Source organism: Ipomoea nil, unplaced genomic scaffold, assembly GCF_001879475.1.
Source record: "Ipomoea nil cultivar Tokyo-kokei standard unplaced genomic scaffold, Asagao_1.1 scaffold0415, whole genome shotgun sequence".
Classification (NCBI taxonomy): Eukaryota; Viridiplantae; Streptophyta; class Magnoliopsida; order Solanales; family Convolvulaceae; genus Ipomoea; species Ipomoea nil.
The window spans coordinates 87,418-114,601 of record NW_017616843.1 but is presented as its reverse complement, the minus strand read 5'-3'; the positions used below and the strand labels follow the sequence as shown (position 1 = coordinate 114,601).

Below are 27,184 nucleotides of genomic sequence, written 5' to 3'. Positions count from 1 at the left end.
ATTCCATTCATCGTGTACCTGCATCAGAAATTCCATTCACCATGTACCTGCATCAGAAATTCCCAAACCACGCCCGTGAAAGCTATTAACTTGTTCGTTGTTAATATAACTATGTAAAATTGAATATTTTTTCATGAAATTTATCCTGCTTGTAAATTTGAGAGAAGATATCGATGATGGAATATTACAACTGCTAGAGTTAGTTGTTTTGTAAAGAATAAGACAAAAGAAGGAAATAAAAAAAAATGCCAAGTCATCCTTCCAAAAAAAAATGTCAAGTCATCATCCACGTCACACATGCAACCTGCTAGATGGGATGTTAACCTGCTATCAGGTCAAATTGCACATATTTGAGGTGTTGAGGGGGGTAATTGCACTTTTTTTTTACGTTCAGGAACCTAATTGCACTTTCACGTTTCGTTTAGGGGCCAATTTGGACCTTATTCCTTATATAAAATCCAGTCTAATTAGAAAATTTATATTTTTCTTTTTAATTTTACCTTAAATATTAATTTATTTTCTTATTTTAAAAATACTTTTATATATTTATTTTTGAATGCACTTTTATATATTTATTGGTTACATACTTACATATGAATTGACCAACCTTAGCTTATTACCTATTAATTACATAAAAGATCATGTGAAACAACCTCATCTAATTTGATAAGACAGTTGATTGGTTTACCTTTTTTGTGGTCTTTTGCTCGCTAGGGTTACAAGGTCAGATAAGGTCACAATGCGAGAGATGGGCTGGCATGGGCTCCAATCATCCTTTTTTTTTTTTTTTTTTTTTTATTTTTTTTTTTTTTTTGTTTTTGTTTTTGTTTTGTTTTGCAATGTTATGCATGTATATGTGTTTATTTATTTTGTAGTTATTATATGTATTAATATGTTTAAATGTATAGCCTTGGCCACCTCAAAATTTTGTGATAAAGATAAATTGTTACAAGTACAATCTAATAATGTATTTAAATAATTTCTTATTAGTTTTAATTTTGATTTGTGTTTAATAGATTTGTTAATATAATTTAAAATATATAAATTTTTTCGGTGTATGACATATTAAGTGGGATAAATGGAGTACGTACAAAAATAAATGTAATGTTTTATAGTTTGTATAAACAAATTAAAGATGTTAAATTAAAATTGCTTACCAAACCAAAGACTAACCAGCTAGCATTGTATTTAATTTTGTGCATTCACAATCTTCATTTCAAAGCTTTCAATTCCTTTAGTTATTCGATCAATTCATTCTCAGCTTGTCATATTTTCAATCCTAACCAGTTAAGATAACTCTTTCTACTTAATATATTATACATATATGCATGCATATATGTGAGTGTATATAAAATATAATGTATGTATAGAGAGAAATGGATAAGGTGTAAAACATACACAATTCAGTTAGTTACTTGAATTGTTAAGTCTTAAAGCTGACGCTCCCTTTTTTATGTCCTCTGGTTTTAGTAGTTATGACCAAGGAGATATCTTAACACCTTCCCGGTCTATACAAATGTTCTTCTCTATCTAGAAAATGAATAAATAGATTAATCAATCAATTATTTATTATTATTATTTATCTCTAGTAGTTCTGCTGTTTACTGGGTCGTTTAATTTCTTCATGATTTGCAGAAGTTGCTTGGTGTGATTTAGTCTTCTAGAATATATATTGCTGTTGTTAATGGATGTATGTAAACTCTTAGGTGGAGTTTAATTTGGTTGGTAGAATAGATAAGAAATATGGAATAAGTTTATTCTTCTACTTGGTTCTCTTTTTATGCCATGAAATATAATTCTTAGTCTTGCAAAAATCGGGCCTAGGCGGTCCCCAGGCACCTAGAGGGCGCCTAGCGATTTTTTCAACATTGATAATTCTATGAAATTGACTATGACCCTATTTGGTAAATGACTGTTAGCCTATTGTGTTAATTAGAGGGTATAACTAGTTGATAACATTAGCGGTTGTAAAAAAGTGTTTGGTAAATTAGCTGTTAGCTGTTAGCTGGTAGCTGTTTGATATAATTTCTTTTCTGAAAAAGCTAATTGAAAAAGTTGCTTGGAGTAACTTTTTAAATTTTAGCATTTTGGAGTTGCAAAAAGCTAATTAACCAAACACTTATATTGATATTTTAACTAAATCAAATAATTAATAGTGGTCAAATAAGCCAAAATTGACCTATCGACCAATTTTTTTACCAAACAGGGCCTATTTCTTTTGTAATAGGAATAGTCATTCCCAAAGTCATGGTACTAGGATAGCTATTTGTGTCTCATCATGAATAATATAATTAAATTTCTATGCACCAACGCATACTATCTTGTATATTGCTTTCTATTGTGCTTCAAAACTCGGTGATAGAGATGACTAATGCACAATGTACAAGGCATGGCGTGCATTAGCCCATACCTACTACTCCATCCAACTCCAAATTGCTTCCTAGCAGTCTAGCACTCTTCAGTGGATTTCTTGGCTAAAAAATTGATTGGAATTGCTCCATAACACTTTAATTTCTTCTTAGTTGCGATTAATTCTACCTATCTAGAGATGAAAACGACACAACTAAGCTATAATTCATACAAGATTATTGAAGCAATTTTTGAATAAAACGAAATTAAACATTCGGTGAAAATATGAACACTTAAACACTTATCAGTTATTGTTGTGGTTAGAAATCGACATGCCTATTTTTACCATTAGCATTAGCACTATTATTGGAATTTGATTCTATATATTGGCATTAGCACATCCTAGGCCAATATTTTATTAAATGCTTAAATAGATTTTTTCCTAACATCCAATTCCTATTGGCTCTTAATTATGAAAGTGTAATTTTCAAGGTTAAAAAAATCGCTAGACGCCCATTTTTTTTTAAAAAAAAAATTAGTTAAACTCCCGCCTAGGCCGCCGCCCAAGCCGCCTAGTCCACGACGACCTACTCAGCGCCTAGGCTGCCGACTGACTAGAACGGCGATTCCGCCGAATTTCTAAGTGGCCGGTCACCGCTTACCTCTTAGGCGCGACTTTTGCAACATTGGTAATTTTAGAGAGGTATGAATAGATGATTGAAGCTTGAGAAGCTGATTTGTAAACCCATGATTTTTGATTGCCTGCAGCAAAAAAAAAAAAAAAAAAAAAAAAAAAAAAAAAAAGAAGTAAGTCCTGAAACATCAATGTTTAACGAATTGTCAAATTAGGTAAATATTCAACTAAACAGATAACATTTCAACAAAAAATCGATGATCATATGTAAAACCTTAGAATAATCGTTTGAATATTTTTAAATTTAACTAAAAAAATCTAAAAGAAATTAAAACATTGAAAAATAGAAAAATTATAAATCATATTTTATGACTTTTATGCAGGCATTTTCATTGAAAATGTTCTTGTACAGTTACCAATATGTTTTATTTTATTTTATTTTTTTAATTTGGTACAATTATACTATATGTTTTGGTTACCAAAGGAAAAAACAAATACTTCTTCTTCCAAAAGGTTGAATCCCCAACCCCAATGACCCTCCACATCTCAGTCCGATACAGAATTTGAAAAAATGTAAATCATGGTTCAATAGGCAGGCTAAATGTTGGTGCGCACAAAAGATCTGCCTACTTTTGACATAATCCTTACACTGTCGTTACCGCGGTTTAAACTTTAATTTTGTCTCCTAAATACTACCTCCTAAATTATTAAGCTAAACCCCTGCGGACTGAAAAAACAAATACTCTCTCTGTCTCATTTTATCTGTCATACTTACTATTTATTGGTCAAACCAACTCTTTATTTAGCCTGTCATACTTACTGTTTAATTTCTTTATTATTTTTTTATTTATTTTTAAATTTGATTTGTTGTGTTTAATAATATTTTTAGTGTAGTTTCTAAATATATAAATTTTGTATACTAATACTAAACTTAATATTATGAAAAATTAAATTAAAAATAATTTCAATCAAATTTCGTTAATCAAACTAAACACATAAAATAGGACGGAGTTAGTACCATAACATGAAAAAGTGGGGATGGGACAATTAAAAGAGAGAGAGAGAAAAAAAAAAAAAGAATTTAAAAAACCTCCCAAAAGTAGAACGACCCGCAGTAAAATGAAACCTAATAATAACCTATTTCGTTAACCCGATTTCAAAGGGACAATCTTTCTCTTCTGTCATAATAATCCATAATTTTCAGCTCGAATCTAACAAAAATAATTCAACCCTGCCGAACTGTAAAGGACCTTTCTCGATTGACTCTCTCTCGGACCACTTATCTACTTATTTTCAACCGATCTGGAAACTTTTTCCTCAGATTTCAGCTCCTGGGTCTGTTCAATGGAGGTATTTCTTCGATACCCATTATTTGTTTTTCTGAATTTAAATCTTATTTTCTGTAGTTTCATGGAATTGAAGTGAATATACTTTGAATTCAATGCAAATCTTTCTGGTATTGTTATTTTTTCTTTTAATGCATTTAGCTTTCTTCGGTTCCATATAAATTTTGTAAGGTTTTCCTGAATTCTTTTTCCTTCCACGAAAATGAGGTGATTAAAGTATTCAGTTTTTTCTTTTAGATGTTTTTCTGAAGGTTTTGCGTTTTAAATTAGTTAATATTTACTTCCAATTCATTGCAATGCCTGTGCATTGAATTTTAACATATGCATTTGTGTATATATGTAATATTCACATAATAGATGTTGTTCAATTGTCTTATCTCTAGTTAAATCTTACAATTTTTGGACTAAGATGTTTCTTTTTTGAGAGTTGAATGAAGTCAAAAGCAAAAAGAAACAATATGGAGTCCTTGTCTGATTGGTTGTTTTTGTCAGGTATCAATTGGTGAGACAATTATTGTTTTGGGCACATGAGATGATAGAAGTGAAATTTTAGTATGGCTATGTTGAACGGGGTGGTTCTTTAATTTAATTTGGAGGAATTGAAATAACTTGAAATGAGCAGATCTCCATCATTTTCAGTGAAGTCAGAGCCCAATCTGAAGGTTGATGAAAAGTTATTGCAACAATGGGTTGTTGCCTTCTGCATCATTAGGTTTGATCTTGAACGAGGACAACTCATTGAAGAGTGTTACCCGCCAGGTTCTTTGACACAAAATGAGGAGCTCGAAGTTGCTTTTAGTTCTTTTCCAGATTCTGTTTCTCAAAATCATAACCGTTCAAGCATCCATGACTCCATCTTCTTCTTCCGCTTACACAAGAAGCGCGGTTCTCAGGTGGCACCTCAGGTGTCATCTGAGATTGTTGAAGTTGACAGTGTTCGAGCATCCGATAAGTTGGTAGGAGGCGAGTTCTCAAAACCAAGGATAAAAAGCAACCCTGTTACTGAACCGAGATACTTGTATGGTTTTGTATTTAATAGACAGAGGCATGATGAGAGGCTAAAGAGGGGTGGTGAGCAAAAATCAGTGGTAATTCTTTCACATAGTCCATTCTCTGGTGTGTTTAGACCTCTGTTACAAATTGTAGGTCCTTTATATTTTGATATTGGACAGAAAGCGCTTCATTATATAGCTGCTTATGTGTCAATGTGGCCTGCTCCTGTACCTGGTCAGTTGATGGAGCTTCCCATTGGGAATGCTACACTTAAAGTGAACTTGCCACCTGCTCATAGCTTACCTTTAGATTGTGGAGTATTCTTTGAAGAGTTAGCCTCTTCTGTAGCTCCTTTTCTGCCTTCCAATCAATCAATTCCACAGGGCCTTTTTCATGATTCAGATCTGTTTGGTATATTCAGAGGGCTTTTAATGCAGCTATGGAAGTTGTGGGAATTGCTACTTATTGGAGAGCCTATTCTTATCATTGCACCAACGCCGCCTCAGTGTTGTGAAGCTGTTGCTGGTCTAGTTAGTTTGGTTGCACCACTTCTCTGTAGTATTGATTACCGGCCTTATTTTACTATCCATGACCCAGAATTTGCCCATTTAAACTCACTTCCTGAGGGTGCTAAGTTTCCTCCAATGGTTTTGGGTGTCACCAATCTGTTTTTCTTAAAAGCCCTTCGTAATATACCTCACACTGTTTCAGTTGGAAGCCCTGCTCCTAATTCAAATCGACTTGTGCTTACTAATAGATCCTCCACTGGCAGACTTCCAGGGGGGCCTGATGGACAGGGTCTGCAAAATCTAAACTTGAAGAAGTTTACACCTTTAAACTTTTTGAATGCTATGAAGTTGAGGAGGGATGGCCCCCTCTGTCTCATGACAGAGCACAAAGAAGCTATTTGGACCACATACACTGCAGTCACAAAACCAGACACTTCAATCTTGAACAGGCTAATTGATGCAGGCATGTCACCTCGGGTAGAGGAATCAATGTCGGTTGTTAACAATGAGATACTGCGCCGCCATTTCCTGGAGCTCACGACCAACTTTTTGGCCCCATTTGCTCCGTATTTTAGAGTAACCACACCTTCTGAAGGATCATCTCCGTATGTTGATCCTCCTTCCCTACCCTCATTCAAAACTGAGGAATTTCTTTCGAGCTTATCAGCAAGGGGTCCTGGAAAGTTTCTACTTAAGAGGATGACATCAAACTGGCTGGATCTATACAGGTAATTAATTTATCATTCAATTTCGCATGTTTTGCTTTTAATCACAGACCTGGCCACCAAAAGCCTTTGACGTATTTCAAAGTTCTTATTGATAGCATTAATTATATTGTTGATAATTAAAAATAAACCCCTTTGGCATATTGAGATGATATTTACATATATAATGCAGGAGGTTTTTGAAGGGGCATAACTTTATTCCTTGGTTTCAAAGAAGGCGTGCTGTTGCCGAACATGAACAGTATAGATTATGGAGGCAAGCAAGAATGAAGACTGACATAAAACAAGTGATATCTCAAATGTCTGAGTTGGAGATAGTTGATACATTCAATGCAATTGAAAGAAATCTTATCAAGGAGATGCAGGCAAGTGCTTTCTATTTTTAAGGCAAGAATGCAAGATTGCCATTTTATTTATTTCTTATCATTATAATTAGTGATGGCATTGACACATTAAACTTAAAATAAATGGTCAGTTGGTTAAGTTGAAACTTTCTATACTTAAATGTCATGAGCTCAAATGATTCTGCACTTATTTATCCAAAAACAACTTCAACTAATAATTTACCCAGTTATAAATGCAACTTTAACTTAACACCTCTTGTTCAGATTTTAAACTGTTTAGTGTAAATATAAATTAATAAGTGTATCCTCACTGAGAGCTAAAACTTTTAGTTGAGGTAGAACAGATATTTCAATATGGTAACAGAGTAGACATAAGGCTGTAAATTTGAGTTTAAATTACCACTTGCCAAAATATTTCCATGTGTTTGGTTCATAAAAAAAATAGTTGGTCCATATATGAGTGGACATGTTGAGGATAAATATTAAATATAAAATAATAGATGTGATTCCTTAGCTTTTAGTTGAGGTGGAAAACTTCAATCAAATCCTAGCACTCACTCGATGTGGCATCCTGGGAAAGGCTTGCATTAAATATTTGCTGATTTAATCCCTGTTAAAGTCCATCTTGATTCTGATTGTTAACAAGGAAATAATTTCTTGTATAAACCCTAAACTTTGAATTTAGATATGATGACATGATACGGATGAAGAGGAAAAAGTTTCTTGTTCCATGCCATGCTTGATGTCCTGCCTGGTGAGACAAACAGAACTCAGATAAAAATTGAGACCTACTAAGAAAGCTTGCTTTGTAAAATCCGGCGAGAAGTGAACATATTAATTAGATTTCCTAAATGTTGCTACCGATAACAAGGTCCCCGCATATTTTACCTTGAAAGAGCATTCAACAGAAAATGAGTCTCGGGAATAGCTGCTGTAGGATTAAAGATGTTTAACTTAGCTGACTGAAGAGGAGACCATAGCAGATGCTCCTATATACTGAAACCTCTATTTATGTCCTTACATTAACCATAACAAACAGAAACTGTGCAAGAGAAAAATGTATGTGATAAGTAACAACTGAATAAAAGCACCATATCAGAACCAATCTAGAGGATCCTTGGTAATCATCCAAGACAAAAACATAATCAAATGTCTCCAGATGTATTGAATTATAACAAAGTTTATACATGCATGCATCAAAGCCTACTTTGCACCCATGCTTTTCCTCAGTCACTCTTACTTTTTTCACCCTCTTGTAAAAGTGACATATTCACATCATTTTTGAGAATTCCAATACAACCTTCTGTTGAACTTAGATGCTGAAAATTATTCCTAAAATTTTTTGAAGCTATTACTCCCTTGGTCCCACTTTATATGCCAGTTAACCAGGGATGACTTAAGTTATTTACAATTCAGTTTTTTTGTAATATTAAATTAGTAATAGTTAATAAAATTTATATATTTAATATTTTAGAAACTACATTAAACTTTTTATTAAACACAAAAATCCAAGTTTAACAATTATAAGTAAATAAATGCTAAAGAAAAATAAGCGAAGAAAGAATAGTTGTTTTGACAGTGTTGAAATCCTAGGCCTTCCTTGTAGGAATGGGCCCATTAGGTTAATACTTGTATAAATAGTAGATCTCTGTACAGTTCTATACTTCTATTCAGATAATACAATGAATCCCTTTTATTCTTTCACATCATTGAACAGACAGTAAATAGCACATTTAACTGGTATAGAGGGAGTAAAATTTAGGACTTGGGTGCAGTGTTGCAAAAATCGGCCTAGGCGGGTACCTAGGCACCACATAGGTGCTAGGCATCCCTAGGCTGATGCGTATTCTGATGTAGGCGCCCATTTAGGCGGCTGTCTAACTAGTCGTCCAAGTTGACCCACTAGTTGGACAAGTCGTCAAGTTGGCCATTTTTCCTCTATGCGTCGCCACTGCCTTTGTTGAAGTTTGCACCCTCGCAGTAGCCCATTGCTCGGTTGCCCATCATAGTCGTAGCTCGCCGCCTCACCCATCGCCTTTACAAGGCCCCTCGCCTTGTCAAACGGCTGGATTTCTTTTGCATGTCAAAGCCCATCATCGCAGCTCGCTATCGCCGCTTGGAAGTCATCTGCTCATGACGGTTGCTGAAGTTGAAGAGAGATGGTAGTGCTTCACCGGTGGAAATATGACATGAAATTTTGGGACTTGAAATTGGGTTAAATTTTTTGTCTTTGGAGAGTTTGGGCTTGGGCTAAACTTTTAAGCTTTGGGGTAGACTTTTATGTTTTGGGCTAGGGTTAGGCTTTAATGCTTTATTATTTTATCAAATGTAATAAAAAAATTTATTAAGGAACCTAGACGCTTGCCTAGGCGGCGATTAGGCGCCCATCCACCGCCGATGAGCGCCTAGCACCTTTACAACCTTGCTTGGGTGGACTGATGGAGAGCCTAGAGTTTATTGATTCTACTGTTGGAGTCTTGGAGAGCCTAGAGTTAAGTGAAACAGTAAAACTTGGATGGGTTGCTTAAAAACTCCAGTACAGAGTCGGATATTATCTTTGTTCTTCTTCTTCTTCTTTTTTTTTTTTTAGTGTATAGGTTTTATATTTCCATGACCATGTACTTATATCCTAGGTAGCACGGAAACGGGAAATAGGGATACAGAAACACAAGGAAATAGAGGGCACGAAGCGGGAGGAAAACGTACAAATACAAAAAAAAAAAAATATAGGAGTGTATTTGCAATTATTTATTTCTAAAACATGCATAAATATTAATAGTCTACTAGTTCCTTTTAGGAAATGCATTCTCAAATTTTTTAAATTAAAAACACGGCCCTAAAATGTTTTAGGAGAGTTTCTGTGAGTTTCTTGGGGAGAAACATGTCCGAGGTGCATCATAGCTTGTATCTAATTGACCTCCATTCAGTCAATTATTATCAGTTTGTTTCTATATGTGCCATATTATGTTTCATTGATGAGAAGTCGTTGCTACAGAACTCCGGGAGCAGTGATACAGATTCTGGTGCTACTTGTAACAAGCTAAAGGGGGATCTCCAAGCGGTATTTAGCATTCTCTCGAAGGACATGCAGCAGCTGATGCTAATGAATCCCGGGAGGGCAGCTCTTCTGAATGAAAGTAATGAAGGCATATAGGTTCCGTCCAATTTCGCCTCAATGATCGAAACATAGCTTTTCGAATCTGATCGTGGTTCAGTACATCCTCTTCCCAACTGTTTTTTAATCGTAGGAACCAATTTTGTGAACGGTTCTCCTTCAAGGTCAGTTAAGTAAACCTCTCCGTGATTTCTTCCATTCGCCATTTCGTGTAAATTGTAAATTATTGATCTCTCACCCGTGGTTTCTTAATCTCGCTACTCTAGATTTGTGCAGCAGAGGATGATTTCTTGTTAAACTAAGCCCTCGAAAAGACGGTTAATGAGAGAGCAAATGGTTTTGCAGTGTTGAGATTTAGAGGTAACAAGTGAGAATGAAGGATTTTCCTAAAGCAGAGAAGTCAATTTGTACAATTTGTATGTCCCTTACACTAATACATCATGTTGTAACATCATACTAAGTCAAAAGGGTTTCTGTATTTTATTTTATTTTATTTTATTTTTCTTGTTAAGAGTCTTGTTTATTCTTTGGCTATTTATAGTATTACTCTCTTATACATTAGGTTGTATTTGGTAGTATGGATGCAATAAATTTTGGAAAGCGGTAAAATGAGAGAAATGTATTGAGTGTAAAGTGAAATCTCAAGAAATTTCAAATCTCATGGAAGGTTAAAGTTAGAATGAGACTTGCATGGAAATGTCCAAATTTTCTTTTCATAAGGGAGAAAGGAATCATTAGTCTTTGAGTTCACAGCTAATGAATTTGGTCTCCATAATTGACATTTGCAAAATCAGTAAAATTGGTCCTCAAAACAGTCAATTTTGTTTTATTTTACTGTGTCTTGTTCTAATAGCTTCAATTTTTTTTTTTAAAAAAAAAAAAAAAAATTATAAACTCTAACATTGAGAAGTAGAAGAAAATTTCTTTGATTACAAAATACACTAGGTTCGTACTCCATATTTTCTATCACTCATGAGGAATGAAGGTAATTGGTCAAATTAGCCCTTAATTGGTCACAAGATAATGTGATCTTATGTTGTCCCAAATTTGTGAATAATTAGGGGTTAAATGCTTTATTTGGATGTCATCTATTCCTTTATGTATTTAACGGTTCTTTTATTAATTTAATGTACTGGTTTTCTTTAAAAAAAAGTTAGGAGTTTAAATGCTTTATTTTTATGAACATGTGTTTTTATTATAATATCTTTCGATATTGGGATTTATAAATCATAATATTGAGGTTAACAAAAAAAAGTTAGGGTGACGGATTAAAAGTTTATAATTGCATAGAATTGACAAATTTGAAAACTAATTTTACACACTAATTATGATGGACCATATTATTATATCAATAATCGTGTATAATTCAAATGTTAAAATAAAATTCTCCCCTTTCAAAATTGTTATTGTTTACCAAAAAAGGGGAAACACGTTGTAGTTTCTTTTAGGCAGGTAACCAGATGATGGTGTCGTTGATGTCCATCGGGACAACTAAGACATCTTGATGGGTAACCCCTCCTATGAGTAAATTTTTGTTAGTAAACACAGTGGGCTCCATTCGTTGTTTTGTTGACTTGGTTAGATCACCCACAGATACCACGCATACGCTATTTCTATCCATGTTCTTTGTGGGGTCCTATCCACCAAAGATTACATTGATCTCTATCCATCATCCCACTTTCCTCCTTGGGAGGATTTAGGTAAATTTCATTCCCATTCGATCCCCTCTTCCAAACATATGCCTCTTTGCCACATTGTCCTTTGGGTAAATTTCATTCCCATCTCCTCTTCCAAACATACCTCTTAGCCACATTGTCCTAATTTATGAAATCTTTGAGCCCTCCTGTTTGCACAAGGAACTCAATTTCTTTTAAGCCCCTAACATTCTTTAGTATTGTTCTCCATATTACTGGTGGAATAGGCAATATTTTGACTTATCAATACCTAAGGATTCTCCAACTGGTGGCGGTGGTAGCCTCACCTTATTGCATTCTTCAGTGTAGGCCAATACTTCACTCGATCATGTATTCATGTTATCAAAGCTATTAATAGTATTTGTAGGATTAACCTCGAGGGGCCACTTGGGAATAATGGGTTTGACCCAACATGCCCTCCATGTCAACTTTGAGGTGGGTCTAGGTATCTCATGTTTACTTTTGAAGATTATTCTATTTAAGGTCTTTTAGTAAATCCTTCATCCTCTCACCATTTGGCTTATTTTGCCTTCTCCGCCTTAGCATGTCAATCGCCTTTGGCTATTATCACCATAACTTGTTGGAGTTTTTCTCTCCAGGCTTTTGTACAAGTCTCTAACTCTTAGAATCTCTATGAACATCGTGATGACTAGCTTTTCTTCTGTCTTCAACCTCGATCAGTCACCTCTGCCTGCCATGGAACTAGGAAATTGGTTAGGATTCTTCATGTTTTTGTTTTATTGACCAAGTATGAAAAGAATTTCTTCTCCTTCCTTCCCTTCATGAAGTAGGTTGTGAATTCACCCCTAAGTCATAGAAGAAATTAATCAATCCTCTCAGTAACCCTGTGAACTAGCAATGGGCTAACCCTCTAAGGGTTGAGAAAAACACTCTACTTATTAATTACTGTATCGTTGGCTCTTAATAGTATCATTGTAACTTGATAAGCTAAGATATGTTCATGTAGGTTTCCTGCTGCGTCAAACCTCTTTACACTAGGCATTTTGAAGTTGTCTAGTAGGGGCTCTTCTATGATTCTCCTTGTGAAAGGAAGTATAATTTTGATTTTCAATATTACATACAACTCACCCGCTTCTTCCTAGCGCACAAACTCTTCCAGTCTTGCCTTATTCGCTCATCCCTCCAGGAGTATGACTTGAGCCTTCGTTCTTTGTTTTCGGACCCGTCGACCCCTGATGATTAGGGACTGGTCGATACTTTCATCCATTGCTTTCTTTGGAATAGGCTCTGGTTCCCTCCTAACAAGACCCTTTCACTTACCCTCCCTCACTCATTAGTATCCTATGCTCCGTTGTCACAACCTTTCCTTCGTGGCCTCTTTTCGTCTTGGGTGGCACTTAACCTCGTAAGAGGTGGGCTCGTGGCTATTTTCTGGGCTTAACCAGGCGGTGCCCCCCCACTTTTAATGCGCTATCTGAATGCCTACGATGTTGGCCAATTATCCGGCCAATGGCAAGACGCTAAGCCTGACCTCTTAGGGGCTCGTGTTAGTTATCACCGTTTGGACATCATCTTCGACTGCAAGGGTGTTGGTTTGTTCCGTCTGATTTTCTTGTCGGGGTTCCGACCCTGGTCCTAAGAGTAGCAATGTCCCTCTCTTGTTGATTGAGTAGTTCTCTTAAATCTTGAGAGCGTTTGACTACTTAATCCCATCATGTTCATGCCGCAATGAAAGCGATTGGGTTTAGACAACGACTGTTTGAGTTGGAAAATTTTAGGAACATGCACATTTCGTAAAAAGTCCCCACAAACAGAGCTTGTGATGGTTTTAACATGCTAGACGCATCATGAAACTAGGATGTTAATGGTAAATTGGTAATGAATTGAATGCAAATATTAAATAAATTAGACATTGGGCCACAAGTTTTCTTTTAGTCCATAATGAATAATATTGAAAATGTGACTCAAGTCTAAGCCCAATATAGGTTATTACAATTTCTAAACAAATTAGATTAGACAAGTTGTCCAAATGGAAAAGAAGACAAATAGATAATAGACTAGGGAGGTCAAACGCTCATCAAAAGATGATAATGTCTGAAGGGAGCTTAGATCCCCTATTTATAGTATTGTTGAGGCTGGAAATAACTAGAAATGAGTGAACAAACCCTAGAAATCCCATACCACACACACATCTCACTATCCCTTTCGACCGCCATTTGGCACCTTACCCCCTTTGCACACCCCGACATAAAAGTTGGCCGGCAACCACTAGTACCACCCAACCGCCCCTCGCTAATTTGCTATCCCCTGCGGACTTGCAATTGGGCACGCGGGCACCAACCGATTGCCTCACCGAACCAGCCCGTTAGTCCCCTCTTTCCATTATTTGCGATTTTGCGCCTTTAAATCCTATACTTTATGCCTTCATGCATTTGGGCCTCCAAACTTTCTCCCTTCTTCACTTTATATCCCATTCCTTTAAACTTTGCGCCTTCACCCCTTAATTTTGACCCCTAGCCCAAAATTTGCATTCCTAACTCTCTTCCCTTCTCACATAAACCCCTAAACCTTGCTCATAGGTTCTAATCATCATCTGGTTCTCAACTCTCTAAACCCAATCAAATTTGGATCCAGAAGTCATTCCCTATGTGGTTTAATGGTATCCGGGTTGGACTTTCATTTGGAAGGTTGTGAATTCGAGCCTTAGTGGAGGCGTTATTGGTTCTTTGTGTTTCAGTAGGTTGAGAAAGTATATGAACAGATACTACATTATAATAGAACTAGTAAGATTAAAAAAAAAGCAAATTTAATCTAATTCGTTTGGTAGCTAACACAAATTTAAATTCAATTATATAATAATAATGTATTAAAAAAATAGTCATTGTCACAAAGCTGATTTGGGATTAGCCATCACGTATGATGACAATAGTTACTCTGTGCAACCGAATGTACCATGCGCATGGTGCATACGGTTCAAAACGACATCGTTTTGATTAAAAACGCGCATCCCACTTTAAAAAAAAATTAGGTTCGACTCTCAGCAATAGCATTATTGTGGATATATAATTATGAAATTGTGGATATATAGTTATGAAATTGTGGTTATATAGTTATGAATTTATGGATATTTAGTTCATTCATTGTGGATATTTAGTTCAATCATATATTGTGGATATTTAGTTCATTCATTGTGGATTTTTACTTCATTCATTCATTCATTGTGGATATTTACTTCATTCATTCATTGTGGATTTTTACTTCATTCATTCACTGTGGATATATAGTTATGAAATTGTGGATATATAGTTATGAAATTGTGGTTATATAGTTATGAATTTCTGGATATTTAGTTCATTCATTGTGGATATTTAGTTCAATCATATATTGTGGATATTTAGTTCATTCATTGTGGATTTTTACTTCATTCATTCATTCATTGTGGATTTTTACTTCATTCATTCATTCATTGTGGATTTTTACTTCATTCATTCACTGTGGATACATAGTTATGAAATTGTGGATATATAGTTATGAAATTGTGGTTATATAGTTATGAATTTCTGGATATATAAAAATGCTATTGCCGGGAATTGAACCTGATTTCTTCTTTAAGTGGGACGCGCGTTTTTTTAACCAAAACGGCGCCGTTTTGCAACCGTATGCACCTTGCAAGGTGCATTCGGTTGCACAGCATAATTTGCGGTATGCGATAGTTATGCTGTGCAACCGAATGCACCATGCGCATGGTGCATACGATGCAAAACGACGTCGTTTTGACTAAATTAAAAATACGTGTCCCACTTAAAAAAAAAAAAAATTTAGGTTCGATTCTCGGCAATAGCATTATTGTGGATATATAGTTATGAATTTCTGGATATATAGTTATGAATTTATGGATATTTAGTTCATTCATTGTGGATATTTAGTTCATTCATTCACTGTGGATATATAGTTATGAATTTCTGGATGTATAGTTATGAATTTATGGATATTTAGTTCATTCATTGTGGATATTTAGTTCAATCATTGTGGATATTTAGTTCATTCATTGTGGATATTTAGTTCATTCATTCACTGTGGATATATAGTTATGAATTTGTGGATGTATAGTTATGAATTTATGGATATATAATTATGAATTTATGGATATATAAAAATGCTATTGTCGGAAATCGAACCTGATTTCTTTTTTAAGTGGGTCGCACGTTTTTTTAACCAAAATGACGTCGTTTTGCATCGTATGCACCATGCGCATGGTGCATTCGGTTGCACAGCATAATTTGCGTCAATTCTTGAGTCAAAACAAACTTATTTTGCGTATAAAACAATTTTATTCAAATTTAATTTTTTTTCTCCAAATCAAGAAACTCACAGTCTAAAAATGTGCACTGAGTAAACATTCTTTCCCATAAAAGACAAAATTTTCTCGCCAAAGACTCACAACCCCATCCGACAAATAGTAGAAAGGATAGTAAAAACATTCTTACATCACACCTACTCTTCCACTAGCCACTCAATCCCCCCTCCCCCTCCTATAGTATTCAACAACAGCCACCCCTCTTATGAAAGTACCCAACACATCAATCTCCAAATTAACTTTTCCCAACCACTTTTTGCACCAAAAACTCATTTACCTTTGAACTATCTTAATCGAGATAATAAACTTTTAACTTTGATATTATATATAATTTGGATTTGGATTTTTAAACAGCATATCCATCTCGAGTTATTCGTAATAAGAATTGTCATGATGTGAAGTTACCATTCTAACACACCTAGCCTAACTCTTCCTTAATTAGATTAAAGAAATTTCTCAAACTCCAAAACGTACCAGAACAATTATGATGAGATCTAAATTACTGGAAACCAAAGATCTTTGAACATGACTTTGTGTCCAAAAATCCAACCCATTTTAAGAAAAGAAAAAAAAAAAAAACAAAAATTTCCCATATGAGCTCTACATGATATATAAATATTTACATTGAAAAAAACAAAAAGATTTAAAACAAATAAAAAACAGAAAATGTGTGAATTGAAGAAGAGAGTGACATTGGCCAATTCTCCTTGCTTGAGTCTCTCTAATCTTGCCAGCAGAGAAGCATGACAATGCATCTCCTGATTATAAACAGCCTACCTCTTTGCTCTTTCAAACAAACTCCAAATCTTTTAGAGGACAATTTCTTCTTATCACTTTGCATCTTCATATGCATTCTATATATTGACTTAATGAACACTGAGTGCTTTCTTGATGAATTTCTTCTCTGGGGAGAGAGTTGAGTAATGGTTGAATCTGGTGGGTATGAGTGAGTATATATATATATAGGAAGAGGAAGATATGTATATATGTGCATGCATGGTCCACTCTTCCACCTGGTTCTGTGAATAGAGTCAATATAGACTATAGTATATGTATAAGGCCATAAGGGCATTATATTGGAATTGAGAAATAATAATAACACATTGTCCCCAGCCCCACCAATATTATGCCACCATGCACTGCACTTTTGGTCCATTTTCTATGCATTCCCCACATACATCACATCAGACATTTGGTCCTGTCTGCTGAGTCATTGAGTCACTGTGATTTACATCCTCCTAAATATTATGTCGGATCAAGATGTGGGAACCCTTAGGGTCGGAGATTCAACCTTTTGAGAGAAGTTTGTGCTTAGCCTTAAGTGGGATTAAATTAAATTAGGACTTTGATTGTGACAAGGGAAAGATATAGACCACACAATAAAGATAAGATAAATTGCACTAAAACAGTAAAAAAAAAAAACATTGTGTGATGAGTTTGACCGAGTAATGTTGACAAAAATTAAACTCGTGATCATTCAAATACTAGAATTTTGCTCCATCCACTCGGTTTACTTTTTTGAGGTTCACTTTGTGTCCCATCTTTGTATTCCTCGTTGTGTTTCTAATATATTAAATAGAGTTAATACCCAAAATCGTCATTGACTATAGTGGTTTTTTTCAATTTCGTCCTAAACGACTTTGGTGACCTAATATCGTCCCAGACTTTTGTGTTTCGCTCAATTTAGTCCCAGACTTTTGTATTTTTGCTCAATTTAGTCCCTCATTTGTTATTCTGTCCATTTGGTGTTAAATAAATAGACAATTCAGTAATTTTAATATTGACATCTCTTTACTCATAGACATGTGAACTGCGAAATCCTTTTTTTTTTTTTTTTTTTTACGAATTACTCCTAAAACTGCGAATATAAAATTTGATTTGCAGGTCCGGGAGTAATTCTGGGTGTAATTCATACAAGAAAGAGGAATTTCGCATTTCACAAGTTGAAAGTAAAGAGAGATCAATATTGGCATTACTGAATTGTCCCTTTATTTAACACCAATTTGATGGAATAACAAATGGAGGACTAAATTGAGCGAAACACAAAAGTCTGGGACGATATTAGGTCACCAAAATCGTCTAGGACGAAATTGAGAAAAACCACTATAGTCGAAGACGATTTTGGGTATTAACTCATATTAAATATTTTTTTAAAAATCATTTATACCAATAATGCACTAAAGTACTTCGACTAAAATTAATATTCGATCTTGTCAATTAGATAGAGCCTCATAGGCAAAGTTCAATAATCAATTAGTTATAGATATTAGAATGCTAACAAACCTTGACATAACTCGTGAATATACAATTGAATATATATAGTTGAAATGACATTCAAGTCTCATATCCAAGCTTTTATGTTAGGCTGAGGACTCTCAATTCAAATCCTACATGTATTATTATTAAGTATATATTATCAGGATTAAGTGTCTAATCTACTCTGATACCATTGTAAAATCGAGACTTATTGTTATGCTAAAATGTGTAACTTTATTTCTTTATATTTGTTATATTTCGATGTTAAGATATTGAACTTAATCCTCCAACTCTCCGCCCAATAAATTTTATATCAAAATTTATTTAGTAAATATATGTGGTGTTATTGATTTTTAGCAATGTTGCAGAAGGCGTTAGGCACTAGTCAGCAGGGGCGCCTAGCGCCTAGCGCCTAGAGCGCTTAGGGCGGTGCCTAAGCGGTCGAGTAATATGAGTATATCATTTCCACTTTTTCGACTCTGGGCTGAGAGTTGTTAGATTTTTATACTCTCCCAAACTAGCCAAGTGCATATGTTAGATGGTTAGTTGAATACATGACTGAAAGCTAAGCATATAGAAGAGGGGTAGTCGACCAAGAAAAAAAAAGTCACTCGGTCAAGTTGAGCGCTGACTCGATCGAGTTGGGCACCAACTTGGCCGAGTTAGGCGCCCAACTCAGCACCTAGGGCGCCTAGATCGACGTCCAGTTAGTCGGCTGGTCAACTAAAAACTGCCTAGGACTGAAATCGCCTCGTCCTAGGGGCGCCTATCGCCTAGGTGGCCCCATAGACCAATTTTTACAACATTGATTTTTAGTTAGAACATTTCTATAAATTAATTAATTAATTAATTAATTAATTATTAGCGGTTTAAACTATGTTTGAAACCATTTTATGCGAAAATTTGTAACTATAATTATTTAGTGGATATTTGTTTGGAGATTTTGTAAAAAATATTATCATTGTTATAAATTAAAGACAATAAATATGTTTTGTAAGCATCAATTGATTATATTATATTATATATTGTATGGTAAAAAATGGATGTCGGTCCTCAAATTATGATTGAACTTAATGATAAGTCTATTATATTTGATTTCATTTTCCATTCATGTAGTGTGATAGAGATATAAAACAAATGGTACAAAAAGATTAGGGATCACGTGAAGTTCACAAGACAAACACGGTTCATGTCTGTGGCTAGGTAAACATCAATTGTTCATTATATATGCCGAAACCTCGTGATGTAATACCATAGGATAGATATGTAGCATATTTTTAAAATATAGAAGGTATCAATTTCTAATTTTTTAAATGTGATTTATTTTTTATTTTTTTATTTTTTTTATTTTTGTTGAAACTATCCCTGATATGTGTAAACTCTTACCTAGGCGCTAGGCGGTCGACCTCCTAGGCACCCGTCTAGGCGGTCCCCAGGCGCCTAGTGATTTTTTTCAACATTGCTCTTACCTATTTTTATAGGTTGATAAAAAATGTTCGGTGAATAATTTTTAATTTTGAGTACTATTGATCCTATTACATGTAGTATCAAGCCTAATGAGTCAATACCTCCTCCACTGAGACTCAAATTCATGACTTCTCATTTGAAAGAGTCACTTCATGCCGCTTGACCACAAGGTCTTTGACTATTCGATGAATAATTAATTATTGTCAAAGCGAGAGTGCATTTGGTTTAACTTTTACTCTTGATGAAAAACGATTCTCATAGTATATTACAATGATTCATAAAGTATTAGATAAGGGTCAAATAGGCCGTGCAACTAGGGGTGTCAAAGTGGGTTAAAGCCCGCGGGTTAGCCCGCACCTGCCCCGCGATGGGCGGGTTAGGGCCGCAAGAAATTAGGCTCGCATTGGCATGACCCGCGGAGGGCTAAAGCCCGCGCGGGTTGCGGGCCGGTCCGTGGGCCAGGTCATATTTAAAAAATAAATAAATAAATTATATATATAATATCTTTAAAAAAAACGATATATATAATATCTTAATTCTTAGGCAATGTGTAGATCTGACTATCTAAGAGTACGCGGAAGGGGAGAAATCCAATAATCAATAATCATTCGCCAATTCTTAATTCAATAATTCCTAGAGTACGTAGTTCTTCGGTTCTCCCTTCTCCATCCGCCTCCAACTCTATCAAACAATTACTAAAACTAAATCATCAATTCATACATATTTATAAATTACTAAATCGCCTCCAAGTCCAGCAAACATACATATTTATATATGTATTATACACAGATGGGAACTGTAGAGGGAAAATCTGAAGCCGAGAGAGAAATAGAGTGTGCTGTTGAACCCTAGCTTTGATCACCCTTCTACAGTTTTTCTCAACGCGCGGTATCGATCCGAGAGATTTGGGTGTGGTTTATGGATTTTATGGAAGTTTCCGGTGCATTGAGGTGTATCATACACCGTGAGGATGCGAAAGAACGACCAATAAATAGTGCCATATTTCAAGCGGTTTTAACATGTTTATATACTATTTAATTTTTTTTTTTTTAATTTAAGTGATGGCCCGCGGGCCAGTCCGCGAGACGCACAAGCCCGCATAGTTGCAAGCCCGTGGGCCAGCCCGCAAAAGCCTGCCAAATAAAAAGCCCGCGGTGGGGCGGGCCTAATGAGGCGGACCGGCCCGCATTGACACCCCTACCTGCAACTATAGGTTAAAGTGCAATTAGCACACTAAACTAAGAAAAATTCTAATTACACACTTCATCTCTTCACTTTTATGCAATTTAACTTAAATTTGTGTAATGAACTTATTTTGCAGGTAAATTCAAGGTAATAGCAGGTAACATTGATTTTTTTTTTAAAATAAATTTTAAAACTAAAAAAAAAAAAAAAAAAAAACCAGACTGCTGGCTTCTTCGTCCAATTGGGCGGAGAAGCCGACCATAGCTTCTCTGTCCAACTGGACGGAGGAGCCAGACAGGCTTCTCCGTCGGGTTGGACAGGAAAGTCGCCGCAACTGGAGGCTTTTTATTTATTTATTTACTATTTTTTTTATTTTAATTAATTTTTTAAATTAAAAAAATTATCGGTTACTTAGAGATAACTTTTTAATTAACTTAATTGCATAAAAATGTAATGTTAAAGTGTCTAATGGGAGCTTTTCTAAGTTTAGGAGGTTAATAGCACTTTGACCTATAGTTGAAGTGCCTATTTGACCATTATCCCAAAGGTATTTTAACTTCTCCTAGCTTGTTTATACAATGATTCATAAAGTATTTTAACTTCTCTATGTTTCTATAAAGAGTAAAATGTTATTTTTTTCTTCTTAAGTTTATATCCTAATTAGTACTATCAAAATAGACCAGTGGGATGGAGACCACTAAAACCCACCACTTTAGTACGCCTAAATATAAAAGCCTGCCCGCCTTTATTGCAGAGCAAGGTGGATTATCCCAACGAGCTCAACTCATTTTGATTGCTTACTAATATAATAATGTTCACTTTTTTATGTGACAATAAAATTCTTTTTATTCATTAATTATCATGAGTTGGTCCACCAAACATTAAGAAAATAATTTACTTAGTATTCAATTTTTTATTTTTAAAAGTCAATCAAATATTGTCATATAATGAGATGAAATTAGGAGGGAAATGTAGTATTACTCTTCTATAAAGTTTAGTATTACTCTTCTATAAAGTTTATGTTTTCTAGATAAAATTATTTTGAAGGTATAGGGTATTATTGTTTTGATAAAAAAAAAAAAAAAAAAAAAAAAAAAAAAAAAAAAAAAAACTATCATCATCTCTTATTTATAAGGGAATTATCTCTTAAAGTTGTTTTTTAATATTTATTTTCCTTTTGCCCACAGACATTTCTGACTGAAATATGGCCATTAGGATATTAATAGTCCAGACAAAAAGAGAAACAGGTTATGGTCGATTCACTTTACATGATAACAGGCACAGCTGGCCAGTAAACCTCTCAATAAATTCCTGTCTCTTATTCTTCCCAAAATTCAGTAACACCATTGATTGGGTTGTAAGGGGATTGGTCCAACTTTTATGACTAATGTTATGTGTATCAAATTGTTTGCAATACTTTTTTTTGTTCTAAAATATGGTCTTGTTAATGGTACATTTAATTTTTAAGTTTGAATTCTAAACTTGAAAATCTTTTACTACCTCGAAGAATGATGGAGAAGATAAATCGTGTAATGTGCTTCAATTGACTAATAGTTTCTCAAATGATTATACACTAGTGCCAATATATAACAAAAACAAATTCATATTTTTTTTTTCTTGGATAGAATTTGAACTTGCATCCTGCAATTCAATTTAGAATAAATTAAATTTGATTTTAAAAAAAATAAAATTTAGTCCATAATAAATGTATCACAATTCTTTTTCTTATAATAAATAAATGTAGAAGATGTATAAAGGGTATGTTTTGCATAATAGAGTAGTAAATGTTGTCATATTTTAGGTGAAAAATACTACATGTCCTCCCAACTTTTACTCACACTTATAATTTTAGGCAGTGATACTTTTTTTTTTTTTTTTTTTTTTTTTTTTGGATGTTTCAAATTAGAAAGGAAGACAATTTTTAAGGGATAGAGGGAATAACTTTTATAATATTTAATAGATCAGAGTTTCATTTGCTTTCCCTATTTCATTTTACATGACATTATTTATTGATCATTCTTTTTTGTTTAATTTATTTAACAACTAGAGGTATATCCAGGCCAGGCAGGGCTTTGGGTATTTTAAAAATATTTTATATAGTATTATATAGTATTAAATTTGTTTTTCAAAGATAATTAGCGTTCAATAATAATATAGATTATAATGGGGATATTATAAAATATATTTAAATAAGAGTATATCAATAATAAATGTGAAATTATAAATAGAATTGTATTCATTTTAATTTTTTAGATTTTGAAAATCTCTCTTATGCATAACATTCATTGTAGACCATTTAGAGGAATTGTTTCATTTAAAATTCCATTAGTGGCTTAATTAATAATTATCAAATATTAGCCACTTTAGCAGTTTTATTAAGTCAAATTGCAAAATGATTTTTTTGTTAAATACAAATTTTCATTTGCATTTTCAATCCAAAATCAATGCTACTTAGTGCATCATTTTGATTTGGTGTTTATAAAAGATTTTATTTTTCAAAACACCATTATGATAAACATTACTAAATTATTAAGTAAGTCGGAGCATAGAAGCGGGGTGAGTTTTGCCACTACTGAAAAGTCGGGTCGTGCATCCTCGTTGGGTTCATCGAGAACGGATAAGGCATCTGAGCAAGTGTCGTCGAGAATGCAGGCCCTTGATGTATCACGTTCACAGGCTTGGGCGGAGGCGCTTCTCTCGACGGAGTTTAGTTGAGGTCCATTCGGGAATTCATATGGAACCTCAGGGCTCAGGTTAGAGCTACTATCATTGGGCTTCCGCCTCATTGAAAAACTCAAGGTACGGATACATATTGGAGATCAGTAGGAACGCGACGATTGGCTTGTTTGTACCGTCCCCACGGACGACACCAAAATGATGTGGTAAATACGGCGATTCCCACATATATGTACGAATAAAGAAGATCAGACCGGGTTTAGGTCATCTAGTCTACTTATTAGTTTAAGAGTTAAGCTCTATTGATGACATAAGGTCAGATGTTCCCGAGCTTCAAAAGGCTAAATAGGAATTCCCAAAAGTCCCCCCTCCTCACATTCAATGCGGTATTTACAGGAGGCACGAGGGGTCACATCCCGGTCTCTCGGCATGGGTAACACGTGGAACGCATGCACAGGGGTAGGTCGGAGGCCTAGCTGGTCCCTCCACGTGCCTTGAGATTCTTGACTCTTTCGGGCCCAGTACTGTGAAATTTGGCTGAATGAACTAGGCTTGGGTCTCTAAGTATTCCATGTCGGATGGCCGGGCCTGGTCTTGTGTGATCGGGGGTGAAATAATGAGTACCAGGTTTTGCTGGCCAAGCAAGACAATGCTCGACCTATGATGTAGGTCAGGTCATCGTGCAAATAGGTCGGTCGAGCTCGGATACGGCTTGGCCGGTGGGCAACCTTGGTACCGATCATGCATATGATACGTTGTGGTCAGTGAATAATTCCTATCACTTTTAATATTAAATATGCAAAATGTTAATACTAAATGTGCAAACCTCTAAAAAATCTGATCTGGTGCGTTCAAATTTTTGTCTAGATGTAAGGTTGGGATTGGTTCTTAATTTTCTCCTAAAGACTTGTTCTTATATGATTCAATACCTATATATATATATATATATATATATATATATATATATATATATATATATATATAGGTATTATATATATATGGGGAAAGGATCAGGTGCGGGTAGGGCTTCCCGTGCGGTTGTGCGGGTGGACGCATGTTAAACATTAATCTGACGCACTTAAAGTACAAAACACATGCACATAAAGCACATATACAAAACACCTTAAGAACACAACCCCACGCACGTTAAGCACAAGACTCGCGCATGTTAAGCACAAACCTCACGCACCTTAAGCACAGAACTCAGACACCTTTTAAGTTTCAACAATTACTCCAGTGAGATCACCTTAAGTAGGTGAGATCGTGAGATTCGATCTTGAGCATCCTTTTTATTATTTTAACGGTTCAGATTAAGAGTTTTTTAGTCTTTGTTGCTGTTTTTTATTATATATATATATAAAGATAAGAGTAATTAAAACAGTAACACGCACGGTATGTGAGTGGTAGTCGAACAAAGCTTTTCCATGAACATGTGAAAGATAAGGGAGCTAATTAAGCTGTCCAATCTGATGGCTCAAAATCCATAATCACAACAAACATTGACTTTACAACTAAGCAGGTATGTTTTCAAAAAAAACTAAGCAGGTATAACAATAACATCTGATAATGGACGTCACGCGTAAAATCTATTCAGACAATCTTCCATCTCGCCCATGTGGCATACAATCTTCAACTGTTAACCTGCTACTTGAAACAGATTTTTTTTTTTCCAAATTTCAAGGTTCATATTCAATTTGGGCCTCCATGCACCGCACAACCAAGTACGGAATTTCCAACCTATCTTCCTTAATTTGTTTGATTTCATGTCAAATTCAAAGATAAGGTGTGCATAATTTATCTCAAATATAAAATAAAATTTTAAATTAATTAATAGTGAGAATATGTAGATAATTCTATTTTTTGTCATAGATTTATAAATCTCAATTCACTTTTAGTCATTTTTTTTTTCAGAATATTCCATGTTGGTCTTAGTATTATTGTTGCATGACCATTTTTTGTTCTTCATCAACAAACATGTTTAATTGACGTTAAATACGAGGGGGCTTTGGTTTTTTTTTTTTTAATTTTTTAAATTTTTTTAAATTTTTAAATTTTTTATTTTTATTTTTACAAAGCAAGTTGACCCGCTATATTTATATATTTATTTTTATGAAAAAAAATTTCTAATTCACTGGTCAGAGTGCTTTATCCTATTCAAGTTAGAGGTGGCCACGAGCCTGTTCAAGGTCGAACCAGTCCTGAATCGGTCCGGAAAAAAATGGATCTGGACTTCATCGAGCCTGGGCCGAGCTTAGCCCAAATCTGAACTGGCTTATAGAGGGCCGATTCAAGTCCTATAATTAAAGCCTGGAGCCCAGCTCGAAACTGGCCCATGCACAGGCATGGTCCAGGTCCCTAACCGGCTTAGGCACGGTCCAGGACTGGGGGAAATCTAGCATGGACTATATAAATTATAATACACTTTATAATATTTATAAGTTATCAAATAATATTACAAGTCTTATAAAAAAATTTAATAGTACAATGTACAAATTCAAATGTTATTAAAGTCTTATAAATTTTAAATTTTGTAGAAAACATATTAATTTTTTATTTTGAGATTAATGGTTAAAATATTATTTTAAACAAAAATATTAACTTTGAAAAAATGCGAGTGAGTGTGTGCGCGCGCGCGTGTATATATATATATATATATATATATATATATATATATATATATATATATATATATATATATATATATATATGCATTATTATATCAACAGGTTGAAGTAGTTTAGGTGGTAAGAATATTCGTTGGTAATCATGACGTGGATTAAATCTCATTTCAAACAAAAAAAAAAAACAATTATAAATATTTTATATAAAAATAAATTTAAAAATTTTTGTGCCTAGCCCGAGACCGACCCACAAGGGGCCTGGGGTAAGCCTGGCATGGGACAGGTCTAGGTTATCCTGGACCGGTCCTAATCTGTGCTAACCAAGGCCCAGGTCCGGGGATTTAGCCACCTCTAATTCAAGTGCAATTCGCGTCTCCGCAGAACAATGGTAGATAATAGAACCAACCTGGAGAAATCTAAGATGATGAAATGCCTTCTAATATAAATATAGTGGGTCAACCCACTTTGTATTAAAAAGACTGAAATGTCCTCGTATTATATTTAACATCATATCATTTGAACATGTATATTGAAGGATGACGAAAAATGATCATGCCACAATAATATTAGGATCAACATAGGATGTTATGAAAAAAAAAATTTGTTAAAAATGAAATGACACATAGAAGTCTAGGACCAAAAATGAAATTAACTCCATCAATTATTTTGGGGGTATTTAGCAATTAGTGAATATTTGATAAATCAGTTTTCTAATGTTAATTGGTAATATGTAATGTGAGCTATAATGATATGAGTATATTGGTTTATTTATTAAATCATTCTTTTTAAATTTTGATTATTTCAAGATTTTAACACGTAGATTAATTTAATTTTTTTAAAACAATAATTGTAGAATTGTTAGATAGATAGATATAGAAATTAAAAACTTTATATTTAATAAATTAATTTTTTTTTAAATACTCATCATTCTTTACTGGGTGGTATCAGTTCT

At 34.4% G+C, this 27,184-nt stretch overlaps 1 protein-coding gene across 3 annotated transcripts; it reads left to right on the top strand.

Annotated features, from left to right (window-relative positions):
- Positions 1 to 4,117: 4,117 nt before the first annotated feature.
- LOC109172340 (protein DENND6A) lies at positions 4,118 to 24,728 on the top strand. 3 transcript variants are annotated; one of them, XM_019321529.1, is made up of 6 exons: positions 4,122 to 4,333; positions 4,822 to 6,559; positions 6,729 to 6,921; positions 9,896 to 10,179; positions 10,282 to 10,431; positions 24,718 to 24,728. In XM_019321529.1, the coding sequence occupies exons 2-4, from the start codon at positions 4,944 to 4,946 to the stop codon at positions 10,052 to 10,054; spliced, it is 1,968 nt and encodes a 655-aa protein (XP_019177074.1). In that variant the 5' UTR covers positions 4,122 to 4,333; positions 4,822 to 4,943; the 3' UTR covers positions 10,055 to 10,179; positions 10,282 to 10,431; positions 24,718 to 24,728. The 3 variants fall into 3 exon arrangements, with proteins under 3 accessions (XP_019177075.1, XP_019177074.1, XP_019177073.1); XM_019321528.1 differs by lacking the exon at positions 24,718 to 24,728 and having other exon boundaries at positions 10,282 to 10,648; XM_019321530.1 differs by lacking the exons at positions 10,282 to 10,431; positions 24,718 to 24,728 and having other exon boundaries at positions 4,118 to 4,333; positions 6,729 to 6,943; positions 9,896 to 9,976.
- Positions 24,729 to 27,184: the final 2,456 nt, after the last annotated feature.

Excerpts from the sequence above, each read along its gene's own strand:
- LOC109172340 (XM_019321529.1), top strand. The coding sequence starts at position 4,944 with ATGAGCAGATCTCCATCATTTTCAGTGAAGTCAGAGCCCAATCTGAAG. Across the intron at positions 6,560-6,728 it reads AACTGGCTGGATCTATACAG|GAGGTTTTTGAAGGGGCATA; the intron begins GTAATTAATTTA and ends TATATAATGCAG. Across the intron at positions 6,922-9,895 it reads ATCTTATCAAGGAGATGCAG|AACTCCGGGAGCAGTGATAC; the intron begins GCAAGTGCTTTC and ends TCGTTGCTACAG.